At 36.2% G+C, this 17,227-nt stretch overlaps 1 protein-coding gene across 2 annotated transcripts in view; it reads left to right on the top strand.

Moving 5' to 3' along the window:
• The window catches only part of ST8SIA4 (ST8 alpha-N-acetyl-neuraminide alpha-2,8-sialyltransferase 4), a 101,579-nt gene that overhangs the window by 14,668 nt on the left and 69,684 nt on the right, over positions 1–17,227 (top strand). The window contains exons 2-3 of one of the 2 annotated variants that reach the window (XM_058171814.1): positions 3,231–3,362; positions 16,381–16,638. In XM_058171814.1, coding sequence (XP_058027797.1) covers positions 3,231–3,362; positions 16,381–16,638 — 390 coding nt within the window. The remainder of the gene's footprint in view (positions 1–3,230; positions 3,363–16,380; positions 16,639–17,227) is intronic. The other variant, XM_058171815.1, reaches the window with a different exon arrangement.

A 17,227-nucleotide genomic window follows, 5' to 3' on the forward strand; every position in this document is an offset into this window, starting at 1 on the left:
GTTGGTTTTTGAGCTTTTTGTGGCTGTGTGAGGTTCCTGCTTGATGCAAGGGCCATTTTGGGTGAAGTGCAGCTGCTTTTACATTGCGTGTGAGTCAGTTGTGTTGTGTTGTGTGTGTAAAATGTGAAAGTTGGTTTTTGGTACCTCTTATTGTTTTGTATACTTTGTTTATTATTTTTATTATTTATTGTTATTGGCCACGCCCACCCAGTCATCTGTCTACCAAGCCATGCTCAACAATTAAGCCACGCCCACAGAACCGGTAGGGAAAATTTTTAGATTTCACCCCTGTTTTATGGGTTATGTCATGTTGCATAGTGGAAATAGCTTTCTCCTCCGATATTTGGTTACTGAGACTCACTCGCTAAACTAAGATGGATGTCACACTCGAGTGAGTAATAATAGGGTTGATTTATTAATAGAGATTTTCACTGAAATGGCACATCTTAGTTGTTTACAAGTAAATTTGTAACAAGTTTACTCAATCCAACAAAGTATAAGGAATATTACCTGTTGTAAGAGCCATTTCATGTTCTGGTTCTAATTTGGCTTCTGACTACTTATTTAGAAATAGAGAAGAGGAATATTAAAATTAATTCTATGCATGTGCCTTCATTGCAAAAATTGTAGGAAACGTCTAAACAGACTTTTTCCCAAAAGTTCCTGAAAAACAGATTACCGTATATACTCGAATATAAGCCGATCCGAGTATAAGCCGAGGTCCCCAATTTTACCCCAAAAAACTGGGGTAAACTGGGGACTCGAGTATAAGCCGAGGGTGGGAAATGAGGCACCTCCCGGTCGGCGAAACCCTCCCTCCCTCGGCCGAGAAGGCTGGCGGCTCCCCCGCCCCGCCCTCTCACTGCACCGGCAGGGCTTCCCCGCGCTAAAGCAAAAGCCCGCCAAGTTCGCGCCGGCCGGTATAATGTGAAAAAAACAAAAAAAAAAAACTCGAGTATAAGCCGTATATACTCGAGTATAAGCCGAGGGGACGTTTTTCAGCACAAAAAACGTGCTGAAAAACTCGGCTTATACTCGAGTATATACGGTAATAATATTGATAAGCAATTTGGTTTTAATTTTCACTCACAGACTGAAAGTAGTTAAATCCACAGACCCATCTTTTAATGGGTACAGGTCATGATAATTATACATTATATTAAGGATAGCTTTTAAATATCACTTGATTTGCAATTTAAAGGATGAGAGTTATTTTCATTTCATTTCACATGGGTGTACTTTAGGAATTCCTCTAATACCTTGATAGCTGTTATGATGGGGGAGTGCGGTGCTTCATAAGAATTAGGGCGCTGCGCTGTCAATCAGCAGGTTCATGTTCAAGATCCAGTTGTTGATGCAGGACGGGGTGAGTTCCTGTCACATGCTCCAGCTCCTGCCTAGCTAGCAGTTCGAAACTGGATGATTGCGAGTATATAAAAGGGTACCACTTTGGTGAACAATTTAATGGGGACAAGAAAGGAGCCCCCAACTGGCATCCCTTGGGCAACAGTGATGTCGCTGTTCAATTCTTTCAACCTGGAAGCACTTTAGTGTTCCTAACATGACTGTAGTAATGGATTGTGTGGGTGATCTTGGAGAATGAGAGGAAAAGATGCTGCTAGGAAACAATCAGACAAGAGCAGAAGGAACCCCCAGTGGCTGAACAGTCAGAGAAAGAAATTTAGGAAGGACCCACCCTGGTTAGGCAGTTAAAGGTGGTGGCCATAAGGTTGTACTTTCAGACTTGCAAGATTCTGTTAACACCTAGTCTTACAATAAAGCAGAATTTATTCATCTAATCATGTTTCCTGTCTAGTTTACCTGAGAGGGCTGATAGGTGAATAATGTTGTGGAATTAATTAATTAATTAAAAGGCTTTTAATCTGATCCAACCAGGTTGCAATTATGGGAAAGCAACTGTACCTCAAATCAAAATAGTTAGAGAGTTCCTACTTTTGATAGAAATTCTGCTGACATTTCAGATTATAGTTAATAATGCATTATCAGATGAACCTAGCAAATAAATAATGGCAAAAGGTTCAGTCAGTTAATAGACAAAAAAAAAACCACCACTCCTGTTTTAATGAAGTTTCAGCTTCTAATCATTCAGTGGAAGCCAGTGTGTAAAATAAAAATAAAGTATGTTTGTTGTACTGAAAATAGGAGACGAAAGAAGAGGTAGTCCTTAATTTAATGATCACTTTGAGCCCAGAATTCTGCCATAGTTGTTAACTGAGTTGTGCTTCAATTTTCATCCTTTTATTTGCCACAGTTGAATGAATGAATGAAGTTGTTAAGTGAATCATGCAGTTGCTAAGAGAATCTGGCTACCACCATTGACTTTGCTTGTCAGAAACTAGCTGGGAAGGTTACAGATAACAATCACATGACCCCAGGACAGTGCAGCTGTCAAAAATATATGCCAATTGCGAAGTGTTGAATTTTTTATTTTTATTTATTTACATTTATATCCCGCCCTTCTCCGAAGACTCAGGGTGGCTTACATTGCATAAGGCAATAGTATCATTCTATTTGTATATTTACAAAGTCAACTTATTGCCCCCCCAACAATCTGGGTCCTCATTTTACCTACCTTATAAAGGATGGAAGACTGAGTCAACCTCGGGCCGGGCTTGAACCTGCAGTAATTGCAGGCTGCTGTGTTCTAATAACAGGCTTCTAACAGCCTGAGCTATTACGGCCCTTTTGATCAAGTGAGTATGGGGATGCTGCCATGGTCGTAAGTGTGAAAAAAGTCACTTTTTTCAGTGCTGTGGTACGTTTGAACAGTCACTGTAGTTGTAAGTCAAGGACTACTTGTATTAGCTATTCACCATCTCATAAAGTAATAAAGGTGGAAGGAAAAAAAAAGAATCTAAAATGAGCCACAGTGGCACAGTGGTTAGAGGGCAGTACTGCAGGCTACTTCTGCTGATTGCCAGCTGCCTGCAATATGGCAGTTCAAATTTCACCAGGCTCAAGGTTGACTCAGCCTTCCATCCTTCCAAGGTGGGTAAAATGAGGACCCAAATTGTTGGGGACAATATGCTGTCTCTGTGAAACTCCTTAGAGAGGGCTGTAAAGCACTGTAAAGCAGTATATAAGTCTGTGCTATTGCTATTGCTGAAAAAAAAAATCTTGTATCTGGTATTTGTGAAGTGATACCAAAAGAGGCTTTTGGCTAATCTCTGAGCTAACTACCTTTCGTTCTTTTTTACATTGTGTTTCAGAGATGGTGAGCAAAGTTTAAGTAGATCAATGGTCAATAGCTCCGATAAAATAAGCCGGAAGAGTGGCTCTTCAGTGTTCCAGCATTCTGTAGAAAGATGGAAAATCAATTCCTCCTTGGTGCTGGAAATAAGGTTAGTATCTTAAATAATACAGTATATAGTCATTCATATATATAGCTCGCAGCTTTGATGAGACTGGGAAACCTTTTTTATTTAGCCTTGTCCTCTGTGTTGGATACAAAATAATAGATCTAGAAGATGAATAATTTTGGGAAAATAAATTTCTCTTGGTCTACACTACTGTATGTGTTTGTGAAATTAAAGAAGATCTTATCTGTCTTGGGAAAAAGTTACAAAGCAACTTTGACCAGAATGATAGAAGACTTTAAACTGAAATAGCTTTTTGGCCTTTTGCATATATAGGTTGTGTTTAAACATATTAAACATTAATATGTTTAATATTTCAGAATGATGAAATAGAAATATGAAAGTAAATTATACTAATAATGAATGCTTTGAGGTTGATTTTTAGGTAGGTTTATTAGCTAGAATTTAAGTAACTATATTTAAAACAGGACATATACTATTGATATTTGCTGCATGTCAACTTCTTAGGAGCATCTGGTAGCCATTGTTGAAGATTCACCTTTTGGATAAGTCTTTGAATTGTCCTTACAAAGCTCTTCTTTCAGAAGTCATAAAATATACCTTCTTTCTACTATATCACTCTTTTTAACTGCCTAACCCCAAGCTCTTCTTTTTAATTGCCATCAGAAAAACAGTAAAAAGCGGAAGGTACCGTTGAAACCACAAATATCTCTATGGTTGTGTATTCATGTGACCAAAACTGTTATGAAGATGGGAAGAGAAATGTATTTTGGAAATAATCAAGATCACAGCTAATGGTGTATTTGATAATTTGGAGTGAACAGTTATCTTCTGCTAAACTTCAAACGAACAGAATATTTTATTAGAGCTTTCTAAAAATTACTTGTCTGATGTGAAAGCAAGGGAGAGGATATTTTAAGTTTTTAAAAGTTTTCTTTTAAATTCTATACTGTTATGGAATGCTAATATAAAGGATCTATCAATTGCTGATCTGAATATCCTGAGCAATGAGTGAATAGTATATAGCCTTCATAAAAATTAGCACAGGTAGAGAACTAGAAGATATGGGGAAATCTCTGGATATGCAATCAGTTGCATGAACTTCTCCTCCCAAATTAAAATCCCTTGCCCTGAGATTGAGAACATGGATTAAACAGTCACAGCATACTTGAACAATCTCTTGGAAATAAAGCAACAACAAATAACAGCAGTTAGTAGGGCTGTGTATAACTTTGATAGTACTTCACTTTGATTAAGATTTGAATGAAACACCTCCTTATAGCTGCTTCACAAAGCAATATGATCTCTTTCTTCTAAAAGAAAATATTAAGTATTTATGTTGCTTTACCTTGCTTTGTTTCAGAGCCCATTTCAGCTTTTTCCTGTGGAACTCATGCAGTGAAAGTTTTTGAGAAATCCTCCAGGAGAAAGCTGAGACAAATCTTCCCCTGCAGTCCTGTTGAAATTTTATTTCAGGCTGGGCAGGTTAAGCACACAATGCAGGCATTCCCTTATTGAGCTCTGGAGCTTTCTGGCCTACAGCATCCTTGGGCTACTTGCCAGAAACTTTGGTGAGACTGCAGAGGAAATACTACTTATCTCCTTCGGGCATGCTGCAGAGAAAATGCTACTCAGCTTTGACCAGCACATGAGGGAAGAGGGAGGGCATGTCTTACGCAATGTTTGAGAAAGGTCAAAACAATCTGGAGGGTGTGTTCCCTATGTGAGCATCATGAAGAAGGCACTGCTTTTCCACACCAGCCTGCTTTAGATATGAAGTATTTTCTAGGCTGGATTGTTTCATTGCGTGCCTCTGAATCACCCAATTTGGAGATTCTTTGATGGATGCTAAGGGAAAAACCCTGAGAAGAAATCATCCAAATTGGTTTGTTGAGATAAATTATGCCATCTCTAGGCATCAGAGAAGTGAAATCACATTGCTTTCATGGGATTAATCACAAAAGTAAAATGTATCTTGATTCCTTTTGGAGAGTTTTGGGTTGGCAGAAGGCTGCAGGCCAAAATTAGTGAAAGAAGGAAAAGTCGTAAGAAGTCTTATTTGTATATATAAAACTATAAATGGCTATTTCTCCATTACCATGCTTAAATTATGAGATTCTTTTAATTTGATTTTAATTTTCTTTTAATTTCTACATTATTGAACCATTTGATGTAGGTGCATCTGAAACTCTTAAAAAAACCACATAAAATTGAAACATTGAACTGAAATGTGTTTATAACTAATATATTTAATTAGCTGTTTTTTGTTTTCAATTTTTTGTTAATTCTTATTAACCTAATCTTAATCTTCTTAAACTAAATTCTCAAAGCAGTCTGTGGAATGACATATGGCAATTTCAGTGGAACATTATCAATATATTAGATTGAACATAAACCTCCACTGCTTTCTCTCTCACACACGAAGACACATTTTTAAAACATACGGACCAGAATGTTTTAAAATGTTATTTTGTTAAAAGTCCTATTTTGTTTTCAGTTGAATAACCACAAAGGCTCTCACATATTTACTAGAGGTGGAGATTTCCTTTTGTTCTGAAAAAAGGAAACGGCAAAAAGTCTTCAAGCTAAGTTGAAAAGCATGTGAGCTGTTTGTGGTTTTTCAGCACTGCAGGCTCAATTGTGAGATAGGTAGCATTTGTAAGCGGTAAAAAAAAAAACCTGTGCTAAGACTTATTTTTCATATGTTAATAACAAGTGTGGCATATATAGTGGATTATATGGTGGTGTTAGTCACAAAAACCCACATGAGTAGACACAGGACTCCTTAAAATTATTTTGTTCCCTTCCAGAACGAGGAGAAAGAGGGAGTGAAAGACATCTTGAATAGTTCACAAAAGTCCCAATATTTTTTAATTGTTAGCATTCTTCAAGCACTGGCTGTTATTGTATTTGCTCTTGGGAATGATCTGTACAGAACCCTTATCCTAACTCCCAGAATATGTTCTCTTTGTATTCTCAAAACTATTTTTGTTTGATTTTACAAATTGTTTCTTCACCCCCAAGGCTCCTAACAAAGTAATGCTAGACTATGCCAGGCAGCATACTGTCCTACCATTATTTTAATCAAGTAAAAATGATGCAAATACTGGCATTTAATTCCTCTGATTGACTTTACAAAACATAGACATCTATCTCCATCCTATTTGGGCATCTAGTGGTTGAGCTGAGGTGGGAAAATGAGGAAATGTGCAAGATAGTACAATTATGTAAATATTATCTCTTGTATAAGTGAGGCATTTGTGTAGTTATGCCATTACGCGCATTATTTTGGCATCACTGCAATGTGTTGTGGATGCTACGAATGTATCTTCCCCTCAACACACAAATAATCATTAGGAAGCTCAGTCTCTTCAATGGCATTGTGTTATTCTGCTCAGTGTGAATTTCAGCAATCCAAGGAATTGTTTTTGCTGAAATCCACACAATGCTTATCTCAGCATTGGAATGGATTTGGTCGAATTCTGGGTTGTAGGCGTTGTCTGACTTTAGCTTTTCACTTCTACATGTTTCATGACCTACATAGGTAACATCTTCCATTCTATGAATTTGGGAAGTACTGTCATATATAGATGCTTACCTAAGCCTTCAAACCTGAGCTACATATATTGTCTGCCATTGCAATTCTGCAAGAATACAGGATAACAAAAATTTAATGGTGTCTTACTCATCCTTTCAATGCCATTTGAATCAGCATTGAGTTTGTAGCCTCACAGGGAGCTTGCTTGTTTGAAGACATGGTTTGTTAGGTAATGGAGGAGACATTTTCCTAATTCTCATTTCAGCAAGACTTTCCTTTCTTTGAAGTGAGAAAGAGAATGTAACTTAAGTTCCAAAACCAAAAAAGGATAGTATTTTAACGTTAAAAAAAAGCTCTGTAACAGTCTATACATTTTACAGATTTTGTTTATACTTATTATTAGCTTCTAGGCATGGCCAGAATTAATGTAGAAAACAATATTAGATTCACATTTCCATGCTAAGCAGTGGTTTAACCAATGGATTGCATGATGTGCAATGTAATTCAATGGTAGCAATATTGTAAACCATTCTCTATATTGTCTCATGTTAAATATTAAAGACTATTGTTTATACAGATTAGCCCAAGATCAGTTAAACCATCAGCCTCAGCTTTAAAGAGATGGTCCAGATAGAAATGGGTTCACATATTTATTGTTTGTGATTTGTTCTATTTAATAAAGAAATTTCATTTGTTAGAAAATGATTCAATAAAGTCTCTAAAAAGTGAAGTCTTTCCTTACAAAATTGCCTCATAGGATAAATAAAGAGGAGTTAGTTATAGCAATAGCCATTTGTTTGGTGAAATCAATAACTCCTAGGAGAATATAAACACAAATCTTTCATTTTCATTCCTCACAATAATTTAATTGCAACTATGTAATGTGTGAACTTTTTTAAAAGCTGGGTTTGTGAAGATTTGTTTGGACCATCTGTCTTCTTGACACTCGGAGATCTGAACCTAACTACTGAGTTACGTCATTTGCATTTTTGAAGTGAGAAATCAATAATTTTTTAAAAACCAAGTTCATATTAAGTTATGTATTAAAGTCAAATAATCAAAGTCATCATGTCTTTTTAAAAGTAACAAGCTTGAGAGATTTTTTTTTAAATGGAATGATATATTTTTTTATTGATAAAGTGGATAAATTGAGTGAAGAAAGTTGAATGCAGGCAGTTCAAAATTGCCGTGTCTCAGAGTCTCAACTGGATATCATTATGCCCAGGGATACTTCCCTTAGCCTGCTTATTGCCAGACCTTCCCTGATTTTATTTTTTTAAAATATTTTAAAATAAGAATAATAGGAATAATGATACCATACCTCTAGCACCATGAAACAAAAATATTTACCTATCCCAAGTCCTTGGGAAGCACTCAGTGGATGAAAAAAATGCAAACCCAGTCTAAACAGGTGGCTGACTATGTTACCAATTATAATGACAGGAAGCTTTCAGAAATGCTTCTAGACTCATCTATGTTCCACTAGCAGTTTTTAGAAAGCTCTTATAAAGGTGTGTGCTCTGCTTTCTTTGAAAATAGGCAAAGCAAACTGATGACTAAAAGGAGCGGAGAGGAGTAGCTGCATCATTTTGTCTACTTAAAAGTGTGGAGTTTATAACTAGCCATAGCTACTAAGGCAACAATTTTATAAGAGTACCCGAATGCCAAATATGCCCATTTAACCATAGACCCAATACTTCTGTTTAATGTCTACTAATAGAACATTAAGTTAGTTCTGCTGGATCAATCCAAATCTTGGCCTAATGTTTTATTTCTTGGATGTTTTATTCAAAATGAGACATGGAGTCATGCCTTCCCTGTGACTGTTTCTTTGAACAGGTATTTAGAAGTGCTTATATGTTGCTGCAATCCAGAAATAACACTGCACCCTCCATGGCAGACACTAAGACCTCTCTGTCATAAATTTATCCATAACTCTGGGCCGCAAGTGACTCAAAGGGCATTTTAACAGCAAAACACAGATTTTTAGTTGTATAATCTTTCATTTTTTGTCATGTGAAAATAAAACTGAAAATAACCTTCACTACTAAACTATCTCTTGGCACTCCTGTTTTCTTTTTTTGTTCAGTCTCCACCCCCAAAATCTCCCTTAGCAATAGCAATAGCACTTAGACTTATATACCACTTCATGGTGCTTTTACAGCCCTCTCTAAACGGTTTACAGAGTCAGCATATTGCCCCCAACAATTTTACCAACCTCGGAAGGATGGAAGACTGAATGAACCTCATTTTGCAAAAGGGTAAGATCAATATATCAGTGTAGCCTTAAAGGCTGATTGATTGATTGACTGACTGACTGATTGATTGATTGACTAATTCTTGGTAAAATCAAATCCTGACTTTCCTGACCTAGTTCAGTATTCTGGTTTCATTAAGGTAGTTAAATACTTTCAGGTTTTTTTTCCAGGCTGTATTTCTCTGCAGAGACTTATAGTACAGTAGACTCCATGCTTTTATCACAAAAAAGAATTTTAAGACAGGCTGTAAATAAATTTTTAATACTTTCACACATGTCTTACCCAATTGTTTTGACACAAAGTATGTTGTAAATTGTCAAGTTTATAATTCTAATCTAGCTAAAATTAGACTTTCTAATTAGGTTAGTATCTATTTGTCTGCATTCCCAAAAATGTGTTACGTTAATGATTGATAAAGCCAAACAACTCTAGCATTAAAGAGTGAAAAAGCCTTCTAGATATATTTATATTCTTAAATGTGTGGGATATAATATTGAGAGCTTTCTCTGGCAACTTGGTTTCTATTTATTAAAAGTCTAAAATATATTAATATATTTTTTCCATAAAAACTGTTCTAGGGTGCTAACAAAAATACAGTTGCAATTACACTATTATTAATATACACAGTGTAATGTACTTAATAAAAGAAATTAAAGGTCTAAGTTCAAATTTTCACTTGGCAATTAAATTCATAAAAAGACCTTGAACTAGTCAATTCTACCTCAATTTACCACACAGAGTTGTGTAACATAGCAAGGAACAGCCAAACCATGCTTTTCACCTTGAAAGATAATACAAAGGAAAGGGTGGAACAATATGGTAGAACCAGTGATTAGACTTGTGATGTCCAGGTTCAAGACCATCTTCAGCTATGGGAGCTCATAGGTGACTTTGAACTATCTTTCAGCCCAACATAACTTGTAGTGTTGTTGCTGTGGAGAAAATCGAGCAAGGGATTCTGCTCTATGCCACCATGAATCCTTGGATAAAATAATGACTTGCTTAAAGTAAGTAATGTAATGTTCAGTTGCAGGCATCACAAGTTATGGACTTTAATTAGACTTTGTAGAGCAGTCTCCAGTTAGAGAAGATTGCTTTAAGCCTGAATTTGATTTCAAAAGCTGTCTCTAAGCAGCCTACCTGATGGCAAAAAACAGCTTGTTCTTTCCCTAACTGCTTTTTCAACAGAAAGGAAGAGGGGGGGGGAGAGGGAGGGAGGGAGAGAGAGAGAGAGAGAGAGAGAGATGGAAGCAACTAAAAAGGTGTTGCTTTGCCTTCTTTGGATTTCAACCTCATCTGCTCTTGAGTGACTAGAAGCATGTAGCCCATAATGGTTCACTCATGGGCACAGGAGTACTGCAGAAAAAAGGAATCATCATTCGTGATACAATTGTTTGACTCCGCATAATGCAGCTACTTGTTTTGAGTTCCCAGAAAATGGGAAGCTTGTACAAATTCATTATAATTCACTGCATTGTTCTTTTGCAGCTATTAGTGCAGTTAGATTGGTTATTTATTTTATTCTTTAATGCAGTTTTTGCATTTTGTCAACTTAGGTATATAGACTTAAAAGCTTTTAAAACCATCTGGATGCAAGATTACATTAAGGATAAAATATCATTAAGGATAAAAATAAAAAAAATTGCAGAGCAGTGAAACTGTAGGGAAATGAAACATTTGCCTTACTTTATTATCATTTATCAAGAGTTCTCGGCACTTTAGGTTTTAATATTTTTCATTTTGCTTCATTCCTTCATTACTCTGAAACACATATTTCCTTGTTTTGAAACTGATTTAGTTGTATCTTGAAGACAGAAAATATTTTTTCCCACATTTAACAATATTTAAGTTTCATATATATATGTGTATATGAATATACCTCACTGAAATAACTTTCAGTTAGAATCTTAGATATTATTCTTCTGAATTAAAAGCACTGAATAAGGATACTGAGGGGATTTTTAATGGCATTATTTCTTATGTATTTCTTTGTATGGAAATCTATCCTTTTTTCCAGTTTATATGTTTTAAAGTCTGTAGATCTTCTGCAATTGTCATTTACTAAGAAAAGAGCTCTGCTAGAGGAAATGAAAGACCCATCTAGTCACATATCCTATTTCTCTTATGATCAACCAGATCCCCAAATGAATCTTGTAAGCGGAATATGATATAGGAGCCAGTTGCTGTTCCTTAACAGCTGGTAGGCACAACTGAAGGAAACATGAGGTCATTATGACTAAATGTTTTTAATTATCCATTTAATTTGACCTACTTCCTTTTAGTCCTCTAAGTTAGGAGTCTCGAATCTTGGCAATTTTAACTTCAACTCCCAGAATTTCTCAGCCAGCCATACAAATCGTAAAGTTGCCAAGGTCAAAGACACCCCCCCCCCACTATAAGTTGTTAGCCACTACCACGTGGTCGTTTATTCATTGTCTTTACTAAATTTTTCACAATTCACCTTTTGTGGACTGAGTATGTACTTTAACTTCCAGAAATTTGAGCGATAGCCACGTTGTCTGGGAAATTCCGGGAGAGGAAACACCGTAAGATTGTACTGTGGTTGGCTGCCATCAAACCTAAACTAGGCTTCATATGGTGTTTTTTAAATTTATTTTAAAGAAAAACTCCATCCATTCACACGTGCATTAAACATTCCTATCTTCATGTATGACATTGCCCCAACTCTCTTGCATCAACATCCGTGGATGCAATCTTTATTTCTCCAGAAAAACCTATTGAATATGTCCTGCTACTAAAAGGTTGCCCATTCCTTACATGAGATAAACAATAAGCCATTGGAGATGATAGCTTTGAAACTGAGTTCCAAGTATGAGGTTAATTACTAAAAGGCTACAGGCTAGGAAAGGAATAACTGTCAAGTTAGACAGATCTTTCTAAAAGATGGCACATTTATCAGGTAGGCAGGTTGTTTGCTGTGCTTGAAGAGATAACACATCTTAGACAGCCTCTTGGGGCACATAACTGTGCCTGAAAGGTGACTCACTGGCCTGCCGTCATGGAAATCTAAGACCATTTTTGAGTGTGTGTATCTAAAAGTAATCAAGGAAGTATTCCTCATGTTGTTTTATCTTTCAGAGGTCCTTGGCAAAGATTAGTTTCTGCTCAGACTTCTCTATCATCCTGGGCTAAGCATGCACAAATTCACTTATATGATTCAGAAATATACTGAGGAGCATATTGGAAAACACAATTTCGTGTTCAGTGCTAAGTTATAGCAAACATTTTTTCAAAAGAAAAGCTTTATAATGGGATACCTACAAACATTTGATCCATGGTAGAAGGGGGACCATCAATTTGCCTGAATTCATGAAGGAACACTGCCTTCCAGAATACTGACTGGGATAGATTAACCAATAAACCAACATGAAGCTGTTTCCAAAGTTCCTTCTGTAGGCAGTTACGAGTAGAGCTAGGATTCAAACTGACTTATCACCACAATCGCGCCCAAAATTTCTGTTGCTAAGTGAGACAGTTGTTAGGTGAATTTTGCCCCATTTTATGACTTTTCTTGACACAATTGTTAAGTGAATCACCTCAGTTGTTAACATAATTGTGAAGTGAATCTGGCTTCCCCATTTGCTTGTCAGAAGGCGGCAAAAGGTGATCACATAACCCCAGGACATTGCGACCAGTGGTGAAATCCAAATTTTTTTATTGCTGGTTCTGTAGGCATGGCTTGGTGGGTGTGGCAGGGGAAGGATACTGCCAAATCTCTATTCCCACCTTACTCCTGGGGGAAGGATATTGCCAAATCTCCATTCCTACCCCACTCTGGAGCCAGCCAGTGGTGGTATTCGCTGGTTCTCCGAACTGCTCAAAATTTCCATTATTGGTTCTCCAGAACCTGTCAGAACCTGCTGGATCACCTCTGACTGTGACCATCATAAATATGAGTTAATTGTCAAGCATCTGAATTTTGATCGCATGACCATGGGGATATTGCAATGGTCATAATCTCTTGAAACCTTTCTACCCAAAGCTCTTTCCATAGGTTTAGATTGCTCTCATACAGGTTTTTTCTTAAGAAATAAGAGTTGGACTGCCTGTGGCTTTAGTATTTTAAATGCATAAAGGTCAAGTTTCTGAGTTGAATTTATCTCCTGCTGCCTTTAGAGACACACTTGTGCTGAAGGTACTTGAAAAGAATTGCATCTATTTGAAACCATAAGCTCACTCTGCAATTACTTTTGGAACGGTCTTACAGAAAATTGCTATCTTCCCCTCTTGAATTAATGTGTGAATCTGTGCTTAGCTATCAGTTTTGCTACTTTTCTGGATATTGTGATGCAATTGTTGATCATTTAAATCTATATAAAATAAATACTTCAGTAGTCAATTTGAAAGAAAACACAGCTTATTTTCTGTCTCACCCTCATGCATTTCATCTGCCAATCAAACCAAATGCACCCCATACCCATTCTAGAATGCCTGGTTTGATCTCACCAGCCACATTTATAAATGAAATCTTGCTGTATTGTCTGTGTGTGGCGTTTTTGAAGAACTTCTTCCACACTGTGAAGCATCAAGGATTTCTGCATGTAATTTGCAAGTTTCTTTCTTTCTCTCGTTCAGTTAAGGCTATATTGGAGAAATGAGGAGGGGATATTGTGCAGATGTGCAGAGAAAGAGCCTTACAGTCCTTGATATCCAGTACAGTACAAGCAATCTCAACTTATGACCACAATTGAGCCCAAAATTTATGTTGCTAAGCCAAAAATTTAAGTTAATTTTGCCCCATTTTACGACCTTTCTTACCACAGTAGTTAAGTAAATTAATACAGTTGTTAAGTTAGTAACACAAGTTGTTAAGTAAATCTGACTTCCGTATTGACTTTGCTTGCCAGAAGGTCAGAAAAGGTAATCATGACCCTGGGACACTGCAACCGTCATAAATATGAGTCAGTTGCAAAGCATATGAGTTTTGACCACGTGATCCTGGGGATGTTGAAATGGTCATAAGTGCGCAAAAATGGTCATAAGTCACTTTTTTCAGTGCTGTTGTAATTTTCAACGGTCACTAAATGAACTGTTGTTAAGTCAAGGACTACCTGTATATTTTACAGAATGCCGAAAACTCTCAACTTCAGCAGAAGCCTCTTTGCTCCTCCAAGACATTATTTGTGTTTTCTATTCACTAATCTCATTGCTCTATCCCAAATCTTGTCCCCAAGAAATAGCCACACAGTGCATACTGCTTCAAAGAAAGCAGTAAGAGCAGCTTACAGTAAATCCATTCCCAAAGCAGAGGAGAAAAGAATTTTTTCTTGTTAGGAACAGGTATTCGGGGTATTATTTGCTTTTTACAATTGGCTTGCGTTTGTCAGCATCTAGACTTGGCCAGGATGAGAGGTAGAGTTTCTAGTATCAAAATGATGTCATTTCCTCATGGATCTGACTCGACAACTGACCTTTAAACAGATCTTTCACAACTGTCCTAGAAAAAGTACTTTAAAATGACTTTTCTTTTGTCATTTGTGTACATCAATGTACACAGATGTGGAGTTGGGCCTGAAAACATGAGAAATCTCTGCTAACAAATGCTCAGTCCTGCACATTGGCAATAGAAATAAGAATATCAAATATTTGCTGGCTGGAAATGATCTAAAAGTTGACCCACACAAAGACCTAGGAGTATTCATTTCAAAAGATCTAAGTCCCAGAGCTTACTGTAACATCATTGCAAAAAAGGCATTAAGAGTTGTAAATCTTATTTTACGAAGTTTTCTCTCTGGAAACGCTATACTCCAAACTAGGGCATATAAAATCTTTGCAAGACCTATTCTTGAATACTGCTCACCTGTCTGAACCCTCACTGTATTTCAGACATCAATACATTAGAGAGGGTCCAGAGATACTTTACTAGAAGAGTTCTTAAAGCTTCTGTTCGAAATAAAATTCCGTATACACCCAGGGTTGAAATTTTAAGTCTAGATCGCCTCGAACTACATCATTTACGTTCCAACCTATGCTTAGTTCATAAGATTATTTATCAAAACGTTCTACCTGTAAACGAGTACTTTAATTTCAACCATAACACAAGGGCTATTAATAGATTTAAACTCAATGTAATTTGCTCTAATCTTGATTGTAGGAAATATGATTTCTGCAATAGAGTAGTAAATGTCTGGAACACTCTACCTGATCCTGTTGTTAGTTTCTCTAATAGCCATACCTTTTACCGCAAACTATCTACCGTGGAGCTATGATGTTTCTTAAGAAGTCCCTAAGGGCATGCTTAAGTGCACCAGCATGCCTACCGTCCCTGTCCTACTGTTCCCAATTATATGTAATCATTCTATGTGTTTATGGCTATCTTTTGCCTATTTATATCCTTTTTTGCGCAATTTTTTTTATGTGTCCAAGTCTATATTTATACTGTTACTTGTTTCCTTGTACATATTCATAAATAAATAAATAAATAACCATCTATTGGAAACAGAGGTTCTTCACTCACCATCTTGGCCTAACTTTTATTAAGATAAGCATATATAGCTATAATTTAGTATGTTATCTGAAACTGATTTGTTAAATGAAAGTTCTTTATTGTGTTTTTTTTTGTGTAGAATTACTTTGTTACAGATAAGATTGAAACTAATTTTTCTACTAAAAGTATTGATTTCTTCGTTGATTAAAAAAATCAGTAAAATTGGGAGCTGGACATGAAATTTCAAAATTACATTGTGATTTTTAATCTTAGGTTTCCAAATGTAATTTTGTTATAATTTTATAAAGTTCACAGATAATTATTTTTCACTGTATGTGTTAAGAGGTGTCATATTTTGCTGAAAAAAGGACAAATGTTTCCATCCTTTGAATAGTAACTTGTTGAATACTAGAATCTATTTGATGATAGAAATGGAGGATTTGCAGAAAAGGGGGAGTATATAAAATTCAAACAAGGGCATCAATGAAAATCAGAGTCTTAGATTTTTTTTAATTATTTCCTTCTCTGCCCTAAATGTTGATTTCCTATTTCTTCCTGATGTACAGTAGAGACTTTATCTGACATTTGAATTAGGCAATTAAAGTATGAAGTATCTTGAAGTGACCATACAAGTTCGGAAATGAGTTTTCCCAAAAGTAATAGATCATCTTCTGAAATACATCTTTCAGAAGTGATATATGAGCAATGGGTTTTCTTGTGCTCCGGGCATCATCCAACAACAATTTCCTTAAGTTCTTAAAGAGGTACAATACATTTGCCTTCTTGTTTATAATGCAGGAAGAATATTCTTCGATTCTTGGATGCCGAAAGGGACATCTCGGTCGTCAAAAGCAGTTTCAAACCTGGAGATGTAATCCACTATGTGCTAGACAGACGCCGTACACTAAATATTTCTCAGGATTTGCATCGCCTCCTTCCTGAAGTTTCTCCAATGAAGAACCGTCGATTTAAGACATGTGCTGTTGTAGGAAATTCTGGCATCCTTCTGGATAGCGGGTGTGGAAAAGAGATTGACAGCCATGAGTTTGTTATAAGGTGAGCCTTTATCTTTTGCTTGACAGATTGCTTATTACTTCAACAGCAATGAACAGAAATGCTTAACTTGGAATGATAGCTCAGAATTTCTGGAATAAATCTTTCACTGTATGATGCCCAAATTAAAGATGTTTCAGTAAGAAAGGAACAGGGCTGTCTATATATTATGAATGAAAAATTGCACTGTTGGAGACTGTAGAGAAATTGGTGATGCTGTTTGTAGGATCTGCTTTTGCTCTTTATGCTGGCACAATAATTATTTTGATAGGGAACTGGCTCCACAAAGAGAAAATGTTTTCAATTTCTCCCTCTTGCCAGTTATCATAATAGAAAATTACCATATTTATTTATTATACATGCACTATCTATGGTTACGTTTAGAGAAATACACTGGGGATTAGCCAAATAATTCCCATTGAGGGATTTGTTAGAATTTCCTATCGAAACTCTTATATGCTGTACTGTCTTAATTACATGCAAAAATATGTTCATATATCTCATTTTAATAATTAGTTTCTTCAAAATTGAATATCATACATTATCAAAGATCAGCAAGAAATCAAAATGCAGGTAAAATAAATTTAATTAA

This window comes from Ahaetulla prasina, chromosome 2 (genome assembly GCF_028640845.1).
Source record: "Ahaetulla prasina isolate Xishuangbanna chromosome 2, ASM2864084v1, whole genome shotgun sequence".
Lineage (NCBI taxonomy): Eukaryota > Metazoa > Chordata > Lepidosauria > Squamata > Colubridae > Ahaetulla > Ahaetulla prasina.